General features: G+C 40.2%; 1 protein-coding gene across 4 annotated transcripts in view; it reads left to right on the top strand.

The window, feature by feature from the left end:
• The window catches only part of CRADD (CASP2 and RIPK1 domain containing adaptor with death domain), a 221315-nt gene that overhangs the window by 40344 nt on the left and 161217 nt on the right, over nt 1–19754 (top strand). Inside the window, exons 3-4 of one of the 4 annotated variants that reach the window (XM_057486511.1) lie at nt 445–507; nt 14274–14577. In XM_057486511.1, coding sequence (XP_057342494.1) covers nt 14280–14577 — 298 coding nt within the window. In that variant the 5' untranslated portion in view covers nt 445–507; nt 14274–14279. Of the gene's footprint in view, nt 1–444; nt 508–12821; nt 12980–14273; nt 14578–19754 lie in introns of those variants that run through there. The other 3 variants (XM_036891147.2, XM_036891148.2, XM_057486512.1) reach the window with 3 other exon arrangements.

Here is a 19754-nt window from a genome sequence, read left to right as displayed (position 1 = left end):
TCTGGCCTTAAGCTTTGAAGAGGATACAAAGGTAAATAAACACCAGTCACTGCAAATGAGAGTCTAATAGTTTACATGTGAGTTGTAAAAAAATAAGTGAAGACCAGGGACTAAACTAGGCGTTGTGCTGTGGAAACCCAGGGAGTGAGACTTCCAGAGGATTCCAGAAAGACTTTCAAGAGGGGTGATGATGTTTGTGTTTTACTTAGTAATGAAAATGCATGTGGAGATTAATACCAATACCCTCATGTTATAAATTATGAAACCTGTTAAACATATACAAAACACAGAAAATATGTATCAGGCTTCTGAATATCCACTATTCAATGTAATGCAAATAAGCTGTTTGAAATATTTCTCTAACTTTTTTAATTTTTAGAAATAAAATGCAATTATTACAGCTTAAGTTCTATCCTTCATCCTTTTATTTTTTTCCTTATCCAGAAGTAATATCTATCCTGAAATTGATGAATATCACCATACATATTTTGGAATGTCATTGCATAGGTAAGTATGTATATACAGAATTGTTACATGTGTTTTTAAAATGCACATCGTAGTGTTCTTCTCAACTTGCTATGTTCGTGTAATCATGTTTTTGAGATTTATTCACATCTAGATAGGTTGTTCTAGAGGGGCTATGAATCAGTAAAGTAATAAACTTTCTTATACATAACAGTACACACTTAAAAGAATATTCTCTAGTTTTGATGCCAAGAAATGGAACTTTTAAACATAATTTTAAAGAAACTCTCATATTACATTTTAATCATTTTAAGAAAGTATTGTTGCAATGTAGGAAACTGCTTCATCACTTGAACACAAATTGCAATAAAAACCTTGCCAGTCGCAAAATAAAATAACGCATTTGTTATTTACTGAGGCTTTGTATGTGCCAGGCACTGTTATCTGTGCTTTACATGAATTACTTCTCTCACCATAGATAGTGCTTCACCTGTTCTTTTTATGGTTTTTCATATCAACTTTATTTGTATAACAAAAAGCTTTGGCTCCAGGTAAGTGATTTTTAATTTTAATGAAGTCCACACTCAGTTTTTCTTCCATGGATCATGCTTTTTAAAAATAATTATTGTGGTAAAAAAAAAAAAAATAAAATTTACCATCCTAACCAGTTTTAAGGGTACAGTAGTGTTAACTACATGCATGTTGTTGTGCAACAGATCTCTAGAACTTTTTCATCTTGCAAAACTGAAACTCTGTGCCTATTGAACAACAAATAGCTCCCCATTTCCCCCTCTGGTAACCATATTCTACTTTCTGTTTCTATGCCTCTGACTGCTTTAGGTACTTCATATAAGTGGAATTATATGGTATCTGTCCTTCTGTGACTGGCTTATTTCACTTGGCCTCAAAGTTCATCCATGTTGTGTCCTGTGAGAGGATTTCCTTCTTTTTTACGGCTGGATAATATGACACTGTATGTGAATACCACAGTTTGTTTATCCATTCATCCGTTGTTGGACCTTTAGGTTGCTCCCACCTGTTGGCTATTGTGAATAGTGCTGCAATGAACATGGGTGTGCACATATACCTTCAAGATCCTGTTTTCAGTTCTTTTGGGTATATCCTCAGAAGTGGGGTTGCTGGATCATATGGTAGTTCTATTTTAATTTTTTCAGGAACCACCTACTGTTTTCCATAGCAGCTGATCCATTTCACATGCTCACCAATAGTACCCAGTGGTTCCAATTGCTCCACATCCTGGCCAGCACTTATTTCCTGTTTTGATAGTTGCCATCCTAGTGGGTATAAGGTGATATCTCACTGTGGTTTTCATTTGCATTTTCTTCATAATTAGTGACCTTCAGGATTTTTCATGTGCTCAATGGCCATTTGTATGTCTGTATGGAGAAATGTCTGTTCATGCCTCTGCCCGTTTTGTAATCTGGCTATTTGTTTCTTTTGTGGTTGAGTTTTAGGGTTTCTTTATATACACTGGATATTAACCCCTTATCAAATATATGCCTTGCAAATATTTCCTCCCATTCCATAGGTTGCCTTTTCACTCTGTGGACTATTTTCTTTCTGTGTAGGAGAAACCCACCGGGTGTACATGAGAGTTTTCATTCCACTGCATCCTAAACAGTGCTGGGTCTGTCAAATGTTTTCATCCTTGTCCCTCACATTTTAGACTGTGAAAACCTCAGGACTTGGGCAGAAACAGTTGTAGAATGCAGGACTCCTCATTCCCATCTCAGGGCTCAGTAGTTGGTTTAAATAGTAACCTTTTAATATTCTTTTACCTCTACTTTCTACAACATTTTTAGAGATATTTTCAGATAACTGACAAACTTGTGGTCCTGGAGTCTGGGTTTTGCCCTGACCAACCCCCATTATCCCACGTTTGGGAGGGAGTGGGTGCAGCTGGTCTTATCTTTCATTTCAAAAGCCTCCAGGAAAACATGACTACTTATCTTATTCTGTTTTTCTAAGTGTGTATGGGAAATAGGGGCTGAGGGTAGGAGGTGAAATTATATACTATTATTTGGAGAGTATGGGGCACTTTAAGACAGAGCTGGAGAGAACATTCAAGGAATAGTTGCATCAAAAGAGGTTCATCAAGCCCAGGGTGTTATTAATGCAATCAAGGAGAAAGGTTATTTGGACAGAGATGCTGAGCAATTCAAACCTGGAAGGTGGATGTGATTCGGCTGTTACAGAAACACAGGGTGTGCTTTTATAGGTCAGCATCCTTCTATGCAAATCATGTATCACTCTGCAGAACTCACTGTTCAAGGCAATAGAAAAAGAAATCCTCTTTCCTTTACCTTAGTCCCAGAGGACCTCCTGTTGGCTGAAAGGGCTAAAAGGACAGATATTCACAAAAGGCATATGGGCATGAATTAAAGCCTAGGTCTTTTCCCTGAGGAGCCCACAGCTTGGAATTAGGGCCTGCCTTTATGAATAATGCAGAGAGACACCAGGGAAAAGGGCAATATGAGTGAGTCTGCATGAAGCCACACTTCACGAAGCTCTCCTTACTAACCCAGACGTGAGTTTGTTTACTTGCAAGCTAATTAACCTTCATGTCCTCATCTGAAAATAAGGATAATAATAGTTCTGACTTCACAGGACTGTTGTGACAATTAAAAGAGATAATGCATTTGAAGTACCGGGTATATAGGAAGCACTTGATAAATGCCAGCTCTTCTTAGGAATTTCTACCCTCTCTGAATTCTTGAAAGGCTTTGGGTAGAGTGCCTCATAATTTAGTAGCTAATTGCATATTGTCTTATATAGTTTGCTATTCTTTCTTCTGAGTTAGTCATATCCTATGCATCAAAGAATTTATGAAGGAGATGCTGCCTTAATAATATCTAAACCTGCTGCTTTACTGTGTCCGCAGATATTCTTTTACACATCGTTTCAATCTCCTACTTGCCCAGCCCACAGCTGATCAGGGACGAAGCACCCTTCTATATATACTAACTGATTGATTGTTGTCAGAGATGAATTAAAGATGAATCCCTTCAAAAGTTACTTCAATGATTGTGAATCATAGAACTTCACTTTGAAGAAAGAGCACAGTGCATAAAACATCCTAAAAGAAAGCTTCTCACCTGGAGAATTTTTAGTCTGCTAGATTAAACAAAATGATTATTAATCCCTTTTCATGGAGCACTCTGGTAAAGTTAAAAAGTCCCTGTGGCACACTGTCCCTTGTTAAAGAGGAAAACACACTATGTAATGGGATGTGGAGCCCATTGCTAAGCAACAAAACCAGGTCTGGACTGCACAGGAGTAAAAAATTTTTCTTTGTTCAGTATGATAAAGAATTATTAAACGGAAAATGCTTAATAGAATCTTACCTATAACAAGACTCATTATTTTTCAAAGCACTAACCAGCAGTTGGTGACTAATTTTCATGGGCCTCTGACAATAGCTCACAGTTCTGGTCCCTGAATGAGACTCTGGTTTTTGATATTTGTTTTTAGGGAAGGTATGGCTCTGACATCTGGATTAAAAGTCACCAGTCCTTGTGTTCTGGGTTTAACTGAGGATTATAAAAATCCATCTCAAGTAATTTCAACACCGGTTAATCTGGATGGAAATGTGTTTATCTGCATAATTCAAAACAGTAGTCTCCAGCCAGCATCACCTGGGAACCTGTTAGAAATGCAAAAAAAACGCATAAGGCCCATCCCAGGCCTGCTGAACACATACTCTGTGGGCAGCGCCCAGTGCTCTGCTCTCAGAAACCTTCCTGACGATTGAGAAGTTCTTTAAAGTTGGAGAACTACTGACTTAGAGAATCAGGATCACTGGGACATCTAAGAGAGGACAGTGAAGAGTTCAGTTCCGTTTGGCACTAGCGGGTCATCTTGAACCACTGTCCATCTGTGGAGCCATTTTGAACTGGGAAAGAAATTTATGGTTGTAATTCAGGACTTAACCATAGAGACAAAAGCATATGTAATGGAGGAGGTTCTTCAAGGGAGCCTTCACTTACCTCCTGCTGAAATGGGAGCCATCTAGAAATACCTCCCACCAGTTGCATCTATAATAATGGATGTTTGAAGAGATCGTTTACCAAGAATACATAATAATTTCTTTGTTTTCTTTTCCCCAGAGAAATTAAGGTGAAATGTTGTTCATTTCTTATTACATGGGAAGTTGGTAACCTGAAAAGTTTTAAATAACAGATAAAGCCTAGAAAAAAATGTGTGCATATCAATATCATAAACTTGGCATCATTTTGAAACTTTGAAATCATGCATATTAACACAAGCAAAATGATTGAAAAGGCCATTTCTCAGTTACATATCAAGAACTCAGTTCAGTAAATGGTATAATTTCACTCTAGCAGCTACCAGTTCTGTAGCCATAAGTCACTATACCTCTCCATGTAAAATGACTGAGCCTCTTTTTTTTTTTTTTCACTTTTGTGAGATAAGGAGCCATTTCTTAGTCCCTTTCTGCTTCCACAACTCTCTGATTCTATGATACTGCACATTCTGTGAAACATCTCGTTACCTTTTTCAAAGAGATATCGTATGTACCAGCTCATTTGCCCTTTTCGAAAACCCATTCCTTCTGTACAGTAAAATAAATGTTTAACTTTGGAGACCTGGATCTTAGAAAGCATATAATAATCATTGCATGGGATTGGCAGAAGGTTCAGACATTTAATAATTAACTTACTGGGGAAAAAACTGTTTGGGATAATGTTTTGATATGCTTGCAGGGTGTGCATCATAGGCAGAATGTTCTCAGGTAGCCAAGCCTCGAGCTCCATGTGCTCTCACGGTGAACACTATCCCTGCAACCTTCTGTGAGAAGTCCCTGAGCCCTCAGCTGAGGCTGTGCTGCCCTGACCTCACTCTCCTAAGGAACCTGGCCACTTGAAGGGAGCATAGTATCAACAGGGCAGTAATTAAGACTTAGAATTTGGGTATAAGACTGACTTCTGGATCTGCCCCTCTACCAACTCTGCTGGTTATACCTATTCATACGGCTATGCAAGAATAGAATAAAAGCGAATGGGATGATGTGTGTAAAGAATGTCAGTAGTTCCTGGGATACAGTTCCTGGGATGTTAGCTTTAAAATTAAGGGTAAAGTTAGTGAGGGAAATTGGATAATTTAAATTAGGTCTCAGTGAATATGTTGCTTTACATAAAAGCCTGTGTTGTTCTGAATTCTGGTAATTCTGCATGTTCTCATGTGTCTTAGCCTTATTTGCTAATTGATTCATTGACTTCTGAATTCAAGGACTATTTATTGAGCACCTATTATGTGTCAGACTCTCTTGCAGATATTGGAAACATAGCAGCAAACAAGGTAGCAAAGTCCCCCCTCTTAAGGACATCTATTTTAATGGGGAGACAGAAAATACCCCCCTTTCCAATAAAGAAACAAGTAAATAAATAAGAAATTAACTGGTGGTGATGAATGCAAAGAAAAAAAATGAAACAAGGTAATATGATAGAGTCCAGAGAGCAATTTTTGATCAGGTGTTCAGGGAAGGCCTTTCTAGAAGTTGACATTGAAGAAGTCACCTGAGTAAGACAGAGCCAAGTTCTGGCATCTGAGCCAGACATGATAGTGATTTAGATGAGGGTAGTGGTGCTTAGGATGGAGAGATGTGGTTGGGTTAGGAGATGTGGTGGTGGTAGAATTAGTAGGACCTATTGATGGATTAGATGGAAGGTGTGCGGGAAAGGGAGGAATCAAAGGTGACTTTGGCTCCATGGGATGGTTGTACCATTTACAGAAGTGGAGGGGGACAGGGAGTAGTAGAATTAGGAGTCTGAATTTGGAAAGATTAAGTTTGCGTTGCCTGTTGAACTCCAAGTGGAGATGTCAAGTAGTCAACTGGATATATGGGGCCAGAGCTAAACATTTAGGAGATTTTTTTGCCTTTAGATAATACTTAATGGGCTGGATGAGAGTACTTAAGGAAAATAATACAGTCAGAGAGGAGAAGAGATTGTAGGAGTATCCTGAGAATTTGAGATATTTATGAGTCAAAACAAAACCTAATAGTAATAAATACAACCCTTGTAGAATTAGCCACATAAAAATGATGGGAATTCTTTAATTTTTCACACTGTTTAGTTTACATAAATGGGGACCAGAAAGAGGTCTGCTTGTAGCACACTGGACTTACATGCATTCATTTGACCCACAGTTTTGAGTGCCTACCCAAGGCACCATATTAGGCACTACATGTAACATGAAATCAGTAGAACAGTTGGGTTGTTGGTCAAACATATTTACTGAGCACATGTTGTGTGTATACTAGGTGATTTACACAGAGACCAGACAAATGGAAAATCAGTTCTCTGTCTCCAAGAGAAGACAGTCTAAAACTGCTGCTCAAAAGGAGAACAAACCACTCAAAAGTCACAGGGATAGCGTGTTTCCTTTTCCTTCTGCATATCTGATGTCCTCAGGCGACAGCAGAAGTAAATCTGATAGAGCTTCCCTGGGTATAGAGAAGCTTATTTCAGCCCATCTCACACTAGTTGACTGGTCCTCCAAGCATCCCAGAATTCATATTCTCATTATCTGGAAGAGACATAAAGTATCCATCAGCACTTTTAATGGCTAATTTCTTTTTCCTATCAAATCAAACACAGTCTCCCTGAAGGACTGTTCTAATGCTTCAATATTAACATCCACTGTTCGGTCAAAATTCTGTGCTTCCTGTGTAGCTTGTGGTTGAATTGGGTACATGCTCACTTAACAGTGCAAATGGGAAGGAAGGGAAGTGCCCTTTTCTGGGCTAATGGTTGTATTTGCTTTATTAAGATGCAGATGAACCTTTCTGTGGATTGCTGTCAGAACAGCCTAGCAGCAATTATGCTGAAACAAAAGTCATTATATTTAGTAGTCATTGTCTAGTTTTTAAGTGGATTCTATTAAATAAACCCAGATGAGAGCAGAGTTCATTCAATGACTCGATATGTATATACACTGATAAATCATCCTGGCAGACACATGATGATGTAGTTCTGCTGGGAAGGAAACTCTCAAAAGGTCCATGTGAAGTTTTTTTGTGGTCAGTGTGGCCAACTGGTAATGGAAATACTTAGGATTTTTTTGGATGGGGGTGTCAAAATAATTTCCTTGTGCTTTATGATATCAAATTCTGTGGTTTCAGCCAAATACTTGGTCATATACTTAAACAGGTTCAAAGTTTTTTTTTGTTCATTGAGACACATCTCGGCTCTTTCCCCTGACGTCAATGTAGCTTGCTTCTACGTCACTTGGCTTGAGCAAGAGTGGAAGGTTGGCTACTAAATTTTTCATTGCAAAATGTTGTCATTCTCTTCATGACTGCTATTCAAAGTGTGTGGATTTCTCTTCCATCAGCGGTACATGATCTCAGTCTAAATTCAGCAGAGAACTTAGGTAGTCAGAATACTTAGTTCCAGTTGTTAGCTAGTACTGGAAAGAGTCTAAGGGGCATTTTTTTTTAATGCCTTTCAATTTCCTTGTGCTTTATGATATCAAATTCTGTGGTTTCAGCCAAATACTTGGTCATATACTTAAACAGGTTCAAAGTTTTTTTTTGTTCATTGAGACACATCTCGGCTCTTTCCCCTGACGTCAATGTAGCTTGCTTCTACGTCACTTGGCTTGAGCAAGAGTGGAAGGTTGGCTTCCAAGAAGGTGATGTGCCCTTCTTGTCGCATCATATTGCAGCATATGACATCAGTATGACTCATGGTTAACTGGTGATGTTAACCTTGATCACTTGGTTCAGGTGGTGTCTGGCAGCTTTCCCTGCTATAGAGTTTTTTATTCGTTCTATACTCTACTGATTAGAAGTGTGTGACACTTTGTCTTCAGCTTTATTATGGTATAATTGACAAATAAAAATTGTACATATTTATGGTGTACAGTATGACGTTTGATATATGTATATATTGTGAAACGATTACCACAATCAAGCCTGTTAACATGTGGTGAGAACATTTAAGATCTACTCAAGGCCAATTTCAAGTATACAGTGTATTATTAATGACAATCACTAGGCTGTATTTCAGATCTCCAGGTCTTACTCATCCTGCATAACTCAAACTTTGCACTTTGACCAACATCTCCCCATTTCCCCTCACCCACTAGCCCCTGGCAACCACCATTACACTCTCTGCTGCTATGGTTTTGACTTTCTTAGATTTCACATGTAGGTGAGATTACGTAGTGTTTGTCTTTCTGTATTTGGCTTATTTCACTTAGTGTACTGTTTTCCATGTTCATCCATGTTGTAGTAGTATGTGACAAGATTCCTTTCTTTCCTTTTTTTTTTTGGTTAAGACTGTATTTTTTAGAACAGTTTAAGGTTCATAGCAAAACTGAGGGGAAGGTATAAAGATTTCCTGCATACCCCTGGCCCCACACACGCACAACTTCCCCCATTATCAACATTCCCGACCAGAGTGGGACATTTGTTACAATCAATCGACTTATATTGACACATCATAATTGCCCAAAGTCCACAATTTACCTTAAGGTTCACTCTTGGTGGTGTATGTTCTGTGGGTTTGTACAAATGTATAATGACATGTATCGATAGAATTGATGTCACGATTATTATATTATACAGACTACTTCCACTCCCCTAGCAATCCTGTGTTCTTCTGTTCATCTTCCCCACAACTCCCTGATCTTTTTACTGTCTGTAGTTTTGTCTTTTCTAAATGTCATGTACCTGGGATCATACAGTAAGTCACCTTCTCAGATTGGCTTCTTTCACTTAGTAATATGCACTTAAGGTTCCTCCACGTTTTTTCATGCTTGATAGCTCATTCCTTTTTAGGGCTAAATAATATTCCATTGTCAGGATGTACCACAGTATATTTATCCATTCACCTACTGAAGGACATCTTGGTTGCTTCCAAAATTTTGCAATTATGAATCAAGCTGCTATGAACATCCATGTGTAGATTTTCTGTGGATGTAAGTTTTCAAATCCTTTGGATAAATATCAAGAAGGATGATTCTTGGGTCATAGGATAAGAGTATATTTTGTTTCATAAGAAAATGCCCAGCTATCTACCAAAATGGCTGTACCATTTTGCATTCCCACCAGCAATTAATGGAAATTCCTATGGCTCAACATCTCTTTTAGCATTTGGTGTTGTCAGAGTTCTGAATTTTGGCCATTGTAGTGGGTGGGATTTCTTTCTTTTTTAAGACTGAATAATACGGATAATTTCATATTTCAATATATTTTATCATATTTTATTAATATGCATTAAATTTAATATAATTTTAATATATTACATTAATTGCATATGTATCACAGTTTCTTTATCCATTCAGCCACTGATGGACACTTGGGTTGATTATGTATCATGGCTCTTGTCTAATCCTGCAGTGAACATGGGAGTGCAGTTATCTGAGATCCTGATTTCATTTCCTTTGGATACATATCCAGAAATGGGATTCATGGATCATATGACAGTCCTATTTTAAATTTTTTGAAGACTCTCCATACTGTTTTCCATATGGCTGTACATACCAATAGAAGTTGTGTGACTTTTTTCTTTTTAATTCAAGAGTTTGGAGTTGTTTTATTGAATTATCAAGCTTATGGGATTTATGGAAGCTATATTTTTATTAAACTTTCTAATTTTATTGTAAAGTGGTAGAGTACATTGTATGCTATTGATTTTTTGGAATTCATTGATGTTTCTTTGTGACTTAATTCATGACCCATTTCTGTAACTGTTTCAAGTATGCTTGAAAAGAATCTGTTTTTCTCCATGGCTTGATTTCCATATCTCTGAAACACGAAGAACCAAAAATACCAGCTCCTTCAATTTTTATTTTGAATGTTGCAAAACTGGAGACCAAACTAAAAGACAGACAAATGCTGTACTTGTTCTTTATGACTCTTCTGTGGCAGACTCAACAAGGGATCTGTCTTGACACAAGTAAGCATGGTAGGAGAGAGAGAAAAAGGAAAATATCTGCCCTTCCTAAATACATTTGTTACCACTGGATAACAGGTGCTTAATCCTCTGTGGGGGCACAGTTCCAGCCTATGGAGAGGGACTGGACAGAGTGGAGGAGAAACCACCTGTGATAGTGATTCTGATCTGTGTTTGATTCCTTTGGGGCCTGCTGGACTTAGATATTTATGTACATGAAGCTGAACCTTTGCTGTGCTGCTCAGAAGTATCATTGTATGTGAGTGTGAGACGTGTCCCTTCAATCAGACTATTTGATGGCAGTTGCTTAGTCAGTTGGATTGCCAGCCTGTTGTCTTAAGAGGAAGCATGGACACTCATCTAAATTTGCCAGAGGAAGAGGAAGAGGAATTCATTGAGGTTTTATATAATTAGATCAAGGGCTTCACTTTATGGATTTACATCAGCTCCTCAATAAGCCAACCTGTCAGGTTGTTCTCCATAAGGACACCCCACCCCGCCCTCCTGTACTGATTCTTCTCATGCTGTCTCCCACTCTCTCATCTTCTGTTTTGTGAATTCTCATGGAACTCATGGTCAGCTTCCCACCCTCCCTGGACATTATTATCAGTGTCTCCAAGGTCCGAGGAGACCTCAAGCACTTCCAAATACAAGACATCGAGAAGTGTTTTATACTAGGTTTTATATGGATATTTTCTGGGCTGTTTGTTTTGACTTTACTTTTTTTGAAATGTTTGGAAATTACCAAAGTTTACACTTGGAAAAAAACACCCTTATTTTTCCTCAGTAACCTCAGCTTTTGGCAGGATCACATAAGGTCTGCATTTTATCTGGATAAAAACAGATAATGTTGCTCACACCTGTCCACATACAGAAGGGAAATCTTGTCCAGGAAGGACAGCAATTTTGGAACAAAAGAAGAGGGACAGAGTGAAGAACGTACTTGGAACTGAAAAGTATCAAGGGTGGGAGGTGGCACCAGAATAATTTGCCAGTATTTTGGCTCTCACTGGAATAGGAGACTTCACTGTACAGGGCTGTGTGGTGTGCTATGTACTGGAAGGAGCATGAAGTCAGAGGGGCCTGGTTAGAATACAGTTTATACTATATATTATATGTATTATTTATACTATATATAATATATATTATAGTTATATATATAACTAATATATTAGTTGTGAGATTTTGACTAAGATACCTGACCACTTTGATTCCACATTCTTCACATATGCACAATGATAATTATGATACTTGCCACACATAAAATTATTGTCATTACTGGTATAGAGAATGGCATTTGGTATACTAATACTTTAAACTGGTTTCAAAATTATTATATTACTGTATATATCACCCAATTGATTTAAAAGTGCATCAGTGAATGTACTGATTACCTCATTTCATGAAGGAATTTGAGTAAGGACCCTCAATTTGACATTTTTCTATCTCACTATATTTGGGTCATACATTTTGTCTTACCTTCCAAATTAAAAATATGGTGAACTCAGCAGATCAGCTCCCTCCCCATCAGCCTCTCTCTCTCTCTCTCTCTTTTTAGCATGTTTTACTGTGCTTCAGAAGGTGGTCCAGAGTACACCCCTAGGTACCCTTTTTGCTAATGTTTTGCAGGAGAATTGGTCTCACCAAGGGTATGCTTCAGAGCAATATTTGCTGTTTTGACACTGCTAGCAAATACAGCAATGGAGACCTTGGTTTTTCAACAGCAGACAGTGTTCCAACGTTCAGTCATTCGCTCTGTCAGGGTTGAGAAGAGGTTGGAACTGTGGCGTGGTGTCTTCCTGCTCCATCTTCCTCTTTGTGGCCCTGACATAGTTAAGTAGTGTTGTTTGGGCGTCATCCTTGGATCCTCAGACCTTCTCCAGACTTTATAACAATTATGAATGCCTGCAGTTCTTCATGACAAATGCCTTTTTGTCTAAAGTAGCTAGCTGGCTGATTGCTGAAATTATATCCTGATTGACTTGTAAACTGTGGGCCAGGATTATGATATATAAAAAAATGAACTTGCCTTGTGGTGAAGGGAAATACGATAAATGAATGATGAAGTAAAAGTTTTGGTAAGATGGCAATATGTGCTACAAGTAAAACTAAAGCTGGAAAGGGGCAGGGAGTGCAGGAGGTGAATGTTGCAATTTTAAATAGAGTGGTTATGGGAGACCTCAGTGGTAATGTCACTTGAGACCAGACTATTATATCAATTGCGAGCAAGGCTCTGGTGGAGTTACTGTGTTAAAATGCAATCATCCAAGAATTCCTTTTCTTAGATAACCACCTGTGTGGTGCTACTATTTTCCTTCTAGGGGAGGGTACATTGTTTAACCATAGCAAATATGGCGGAAGGGGCTTCGGCCTGACACTTGGGCCCTCAATAAAGATGGCTACAGTACTTCCTGTGTTTGCCCTCAACAAAGATGGCGACAATACTTCCTGTTTTGAGCTTTCGCCTTTAACAAAGATGGTGCTTATGGTGCAAGTTACCTAACAGTCTGGATTCCAGTTGCAGTTTTTTTTTTTTTTTTTTTTTTTTTTAAAAAAGATACGTGTTTGCAGACGTAAGTAACAGGAAACCAGAAGCCCCGCATCCATGTTTTCTCGGAGGTCCCTCCTTGTGGCGTCTGCGGCCTGGGCCTGGCATGGCTCTCCCGCCCCCCTAACTGGCTCGTGGAGTTCCTGAGTCAGGCCCGGCTCGGGGTGGCGGTGGGAATGCCGAGCACCCGTTCTCCCCTCGGTTTGCCCTGAAGGTCATCGCCAGTACCCCCTTCTTAGCGGGCCAGGTTGTCCGGAAAAATCGTAGTTCTTCCTGTTCTGTAACACAAGAGGGCTTCAGCTGGCGAGGCAGGGAAGAAAAAGTTCTAAATGGGCGCCGGCTGCCAAAGGCACACACCTTTCTCGCCACCGGCCCCCTCCCGGCCTGCACAGCGGGGCGGGGTGGGGGTCGGAAGGCGCCCGGCATTTGCTGCGGGGTGTCCGGGAGCCTGTCTGCCGCCCCTGCCTTCCCTCCCCGCCGCCTGTTTACCACCCCCCGAGCCTCCGCAGCGCCGCTCGGCCAGCTGGTGCAGTGGTCTTGGGAACGTCCCTTCAAACCATGCGGGGCTACCGACCGGGACTGGAGTGTGAACATTTTTTTCTTTCAAAAGAAAAAAAAAAATCGCTTTAAATGTCCCGTGCATGTGTGGCTATGGCAATTGGTTGTGATGGAGATAAGGAATTCTTGGAAGGGATGGAGTCTGTGATTATATATAAGGTTTATTGTACACTGGGCATAAACAGTACGTGTTTTTCTTCAAGGTGACAGTGTATAGGTCTTTTCTCTTAGGGGCAAAGGTCCTTTAACTTATTTGTACCTGCCTGTTTCTGACTCCGACTCCTATTGGTAATCAGGTTCTGCAAATGCCCTTGATGGGAAGGGCACCGCATACATATTAGCAGTTTCTGCGGTGCAGGGGTTACCTCTGATGAAGGTCCTTTTAAAGTAAAACCACTGTCTTTTTAAGTATGTTGAAATGAAATGCTGCCCCACCATCCTTAAATCAAAACTGCTTTTTAAGCGGAGTCTCTAACCCACTTTCCCCCAAATGTCATTATCTACAAGGAATTGAGCTAGGACCCCATTGTGTGGAGAGCAAAAACAGAAAATAAGATTCATGTTCAGTGTTGTTCATTAGGTTGGGAAACATTCGAAATTAATTTGCCTTATCTTAAGAGCCATGTGTTCAACACCGTGGCGTGGCATTCTTCTAAGGCTCAAAGATATCTCTGACCTTAAGGAGCTTGCATTGCAGGGCACTGTCTTTAGGGGTTCATGAGCATTCCTGTAATCTGAGCTATGATTTCGTCTCTTCCCAGGGGGAAATGGAGGCTAGAGACAAGCAAGTGCTTCGCTCCCTTCGCCTGGAGCTGGGTGCACAGGTACTGGTGGAGGGACTGGTTCTGCAGTATCTTTACCAGGAAGGGGTCTTGACGGAAAACCACGTTCAAGAAATCAAAGCTCAAGCCACAGGCCTCCGGAAAACAATGCTGCTGCTGGATATCCTACCTTCCAGAGGTCCTAAAGCATTTGATGCATTCCTAGATTCCCTGCAGGAATTTCCCTGGGTTAGGGAGAAGCTGGAGAAGGCAAGGGAAGAAGCCATAACTGAGCTGCCTGCAGGTAGGCCTCAAAGAGATCACTTCAGACTAGCTCCAGTATTGTTGGAACTATGCCCTTTGGATTTGAAGTTGGGGTTTTAGGCTGGAAGGGGGTCAGCGCTTCCTGAAAGTGGCTGAGATGTTTGGACTGAAGGCACATGGCGTCGGAGGGACACGATGAGGAGGTGGAATTAGGAAGTGCAGGAAAGGAAGGAAGAATGAACCGTGACTGAGAGGGTGAGACTGGGGCTCAGAGAATACATTTAGAAATGCTTCCAGGGAAACTTGGCAAGTCACTTGGGAGGTATGTTCCCATCTGATTGCCAGGCCATATCTCAGCCCTTGCAGTTTTGGAAAGTGCAGAGGGGAAAGCAGGCATTAGGACTACTGGTAACTGATTTGTGGGGTGCCAGAGCTGTAGCTGGAAAGGTCAGCTTCGGAGAGGAGGAGACCGCCTCTAGGAAAGCATACTTTGCACCTGTTCGCTGGGCTGTCCTACTTGACCAAAGGGGATTATTTGGAAGTCTGGCTTAGTTTGCTTTTAAAGGTTATTGATTTAAAATAGTTCTTTTAAAAAAAGTTTGGCTTTGTTCAGATACCCAGAGTATTTAATTTTGTAAGGACTGTAGTGTGGGGGAGTGACTCATTTTCATTTTAAGGGAAGTTGGAGGCTACAGAAGAAAGAAAGGAAGATGTGGTGTGAAACCCTTGTTCCCTTTTAACTCCTGTGACTTCTACTCTTTACAAAGATTGAGGAGCAGAGAACTGAACTGGCAAAAAAAATTTGAACACCGACTTGCTAACAAAGTTAGGAAATCAGTATTCTCTGGAATTTTTCTAACAGTGATAGATAGAACCGCTCCAAGTCAGTGGTCCAAAGACTCGGTTGTTACTTTTTTAAAAACCAGTGAAACTGGTTAAGTTATAAATACCAGTAAATAAAGACCACTTTTATTGTTTTTGACCCATGGACCTCATATTTTGAATGATTTTTTTTCAGACCACATGTATTAAGTAATCATGATTTATTCTTCTGTTTTGATTATGGCATGTAACTAACATATGTCTGAATATTTGCTCATCATGAGATAATCAGTTAAATTAGGGAGGCCTGGTAAAATCCCATTGGAAAAAGCAAAAATGTTTTCATTTCCTAGCATGGCCAAATTACAGGTGAGTGTGGTGTATGTTAGGTTTTTTGAAATGCTTGCTGAAAATAGCTGGCCTTTGAGGACCACGAGAATTCTCATATTCCTTACAAAAATCCTCACAAAAATCCTTACAAAATTACATATTCAAGGTGCGTAAAAAAGGCCACACTAAAGTGTCTAAGCATTTCTACTACTTCATTGAAAGCAGAATAAATAATAAATAACATTGAGTTGGGGAGGTGTTAAAAGAAATATTAGGGTGTCCAACGTCTTTTCCTGGTATTTGACTTAGGGTTCCTCTTGCCAACACATTGTTGGAAACAAACAGGCTTTTCTGTTACTACCAAAATATGTAATGAAATTTTATAATCATTTTGGGTACTGTAAACAGTATTGTACGTTGTTTCATTTCTTCAGATTCATTCAGAGGGTAAGAAAAAAACTTGGATTTTTCTTTACCAAAATGTGGAAGTTACAGAATTGAGGGAAAAAAGTTTTATTTAGGAGTGAGCAGACCAAAACAGTATAGAGTTGGGAAAAACTGAGTGTTATTTGTGTTGAAGTTTAAAAAAATAATGTTAATTTGTTAATCCTGTGGAAGTGGCCAAATGGAACAGTGGGTCGGCTACTGCACATATTAAGGACTCTTAATTGTCTTACTTTTTGTTGAGTAACACTGCTCCTGAAAAGAATACTCTGAAGAGAGAATTTGATTTACGTGTTTCTATATACTTCTACAATGGCAATTACGTAAACTCACTTTTATAATAGGTTTTGCTAATTATTGAACAAATAAGATTACAGAATGTAAGGTATGAGAATAATGTTGCAGTGAACACCTGTATCCCATCACTGAGTTAAAAAAGAAAGCCAAGGCAGGCAGAGAAAGGTAGGTACCAAATGATTTCACTCATCTGTGGAGCATAAGAACAAAGAAAAAACAAGGAACAAAACAGCAACAGACTCACAGAACCCAAGAATGGACTAACAGTTGTCAGAGGAAAAGGGGCTGGGGAGGATGGGTGGGAAGGGAGGGATAAGGGGAAAAAGGGGCATTACGATTAGCACACATAATGTAGGGGGGGCACGGGGAAGGCAGCATAGCACAGAGAAGACAAGTAGTGATTCTATAGCATCTTATGAGGCTGATGGGCAGTGACTGCAATGGGGTATGTAGGGGGGACTTGATGATGGGGGGAATCTAGTAACCACAATATTGCTCATGTAATTGTATATTAATGATACCAAAATAAAAACAATTAAAAAGAAAAGGCTTACTGTTGCCTTTGAGGATTCTTGGTCCTCCTGAGTCCTTGCTCATCCTCAACCCCCACTCGCTGATAAACCCTGAACTGGGACCTTATCATTTGTTTCTTCACTTGATAGTTTTCCATCTCATAAAAATCACTTTTAAAATCCACATATGTTGTGGAAAATCTGCTGTAGCTTTAGGGATATATATAAAATGTGTGTGGGAGGGTAAGGGATGAAGGAAATGATATACTTTAAAGGAGTTGTTAACAGTCTTCTCTTATTTGAGACCTTAAACTTTAATTAATTTGATGGCAATATTTTAGTTCTAAATTAAAATTGGAACTTAATTAATTGGAGACCAAATATTTTTAATAGGAAATCCTGAGAAGAGTATCAGAGTTGAAATGCTTTCAATTTAATGTCCCTGTAAACATGTGAATGGACCCAGGGGCCTATTTCTGAGGATTCCAGTGGTTCTCCAGTGTTACAATGCAGTAATTTTAATAAGCTTTTAAATAGTCCATTTAATCTTTGTAAAGGCATTTTGAATTTTGAGGAACTAGACTGTAGGAAAATGTGGAGCTTATGTATGTATGTGTATACAGTAATCCTTCTGGCCTTTTGCTCGTTTTGGTTCTAATTATTAAGTTATTTGTATAGATTTGGAGGTCTTCTCTTGGGAGGCCTTGAGAACAAATGGGGAGGAATGGCCTTCTGTTTAGCTAAGAGGTGGCTCCTTCTCCAAGAATGAACTGGATTTATTTTATTAGAAAGTTTTTTTGTTTTGGTCTTCTAAGAGATTTTTGTTTTCCCCTTTGTTTAATTTTTTTGTTTCAGTTGTAAATTTTGAGCTCCCTCAAAGGCCTTATTTGGTGATTGATCCTAGTTAAGTTGCTTAATAGTTTTTTAGGAAGAATTGAATTGTGTGTTGATCCTCTCTGCTCTTCTAAATCTTTCCCACAGCAAATCCACAAAGCATTAGAAACCCTACCTTCAATTCTCAGAATCTGCCTGAATGACTGGTCTCCCTGTCTTTGTTAAAAAAAAGGGTCAAGATGTTAATAGATGATTGATTTTATGTTTTCTCACTATATAAGGACTGTCACATTTTCAAAGGGGAATTCTGGCAGTAAAATGACTTAATCCAGCTTGGCCCTGTGGAAGGAGTACATCGTGGTGTATCCCTCCCTTACTGGCCAGACTCACATTAGACACTAGATCAGTTGGAAATCCTCTCTGGGCTCCTGTCAGGTCATTTAGGAGATGAGGGTAGTGCAGAATCTGGGTGAAGGCAGCATGTGCCTGCCTGCCTGGTATCGCATTACTCACGGGTCCTGGCTGTGCTGACCAGCTCTCTCCAGTGCCCGAGCTAATCTGGATCTGGAAGGGAGGTTTGTCAGCAGCCCTGGGCTCACCAGCTGGTGGGACTTAGCCTGTGTCATCGGGGGAGTGACATCTGGGCCCCAGGACTCCCTGTTCCACCCTGTTGGCCCTGGCTGTGGGACTGAGTCTCTGCCATGCCTGTCACTTCACAGCTTGGCAATGTCTTCCTTTAGGCCTGGGAATTGGTTGGTGGTTTTTTCTTTCTCCTCCTCTCTAGGCTACATTCTGCCTTTTTGTTTCCTTGGCCACTGGCAAGGATGAAGGACCGATGTCTTGGAATATAGCTCAGCACCTCCTGTGTTAGGATCAGATGGCTCAGCTCTTTAGCCTTCTGGAGTGGCTGTCCTGGTGACACTTTTGCTTCAACCTTGCCTGAGGTGGTCTTTGCCAGGGACCATAGCCTTGGACTCCATGGCTGCCCTCGCTGGAGCAGGATGCAGGGCTGGCCTGTCTTCCCTTTGAGCTGGTTTTGTGTGAATGTTCAGAGCCACTGTCTTGAGATAAAGTCTGGCTCAGGTGTAAACTTGGATGCATCTGAAATTACTGAGCAATAATGGCAAACATTTTAGGTATTGTAATAGGTTTATTAGAGAGATTTCCACCCTGGGATTTTCCAGTCTTGTACGGATTGACCCTACTCTGCATATGATAAATTCAGCGTTGGTCTCAGCTTATCTACTCTGTGGTCTATTCAGTTACTTCCACTGAGTGGCTGAGTTAAGAGTTCAGTTTATGGCATCCTGTGTCCTAGAGAAGGAATGGTCAGCATCCACAGTCAGACCCCTCTTTGTGGTAAGGGCAGTCTGCAGAGAACTCAGGTTTCTGTGTATCCCCAGTGTGGTTATCATACATTTCCTGAGGGCCAACTAGATGCCAGGCAGCAGGTAGTAAAGACATGTGAAGGACCTCCAGACCAACTTGAGGGGCTTTGTTCATTCATTCAACAAATACTGAGTATTGACCGTATACCAGACATTAGGTGCTAGGGGTAATATAGTAAACAAAGCCCTGGCTCTTACGGAGCTCACTATATTCTGTTGTCTGCTGGGGACGGACAACAATCACATGAATATATAATAATCAGGTGGTGATAGGGCTGTGGAAAAGACAGCATATGTGGTCGTGAGGAAGGGCTTAGCATTTTATGTGGGATGGACAGAGAAAGCCTGTCTGATGAGAAGACTTGAGCAGAGCCAGAATTCTGCACCAGAGCAGATATGTGGAGGAAGAGGGTTTCAGATAGAGGGGCCACAGGCGCAAAGAAACTCAGGTGGGAGCCCTTGGTGACAGTATGGCTACCGCCCAGGCCTGTTGGGTTATAACCTTCCTTGCAGAGAGATGAGTCATACTGCCCATCAGCAAAGGCCCAGTCTCAACCATCTGTTATGCTTCCCAGAATGCGAGGTGTGTG

This window comes from Manis pentadactyla, chromosome 10 (assembly GCF_030020395.1).
Source record: "Manis pentadactyla isolate mManPen7 chromosome 10, mManPen7.hap1, whole genome shotgun sequence".
Classification (NCBI taxonomy): domain Eukaryota; kingdom Metazoa; phylum Chordata; class Mammalia; order Pholidota; family Manidae; genus Manis; species Manis pentadactyla.
Note: the sequence above shows the minus strand (reverse complement) of the source record. Positions and strands in the feature narration are given on the sequence as shown.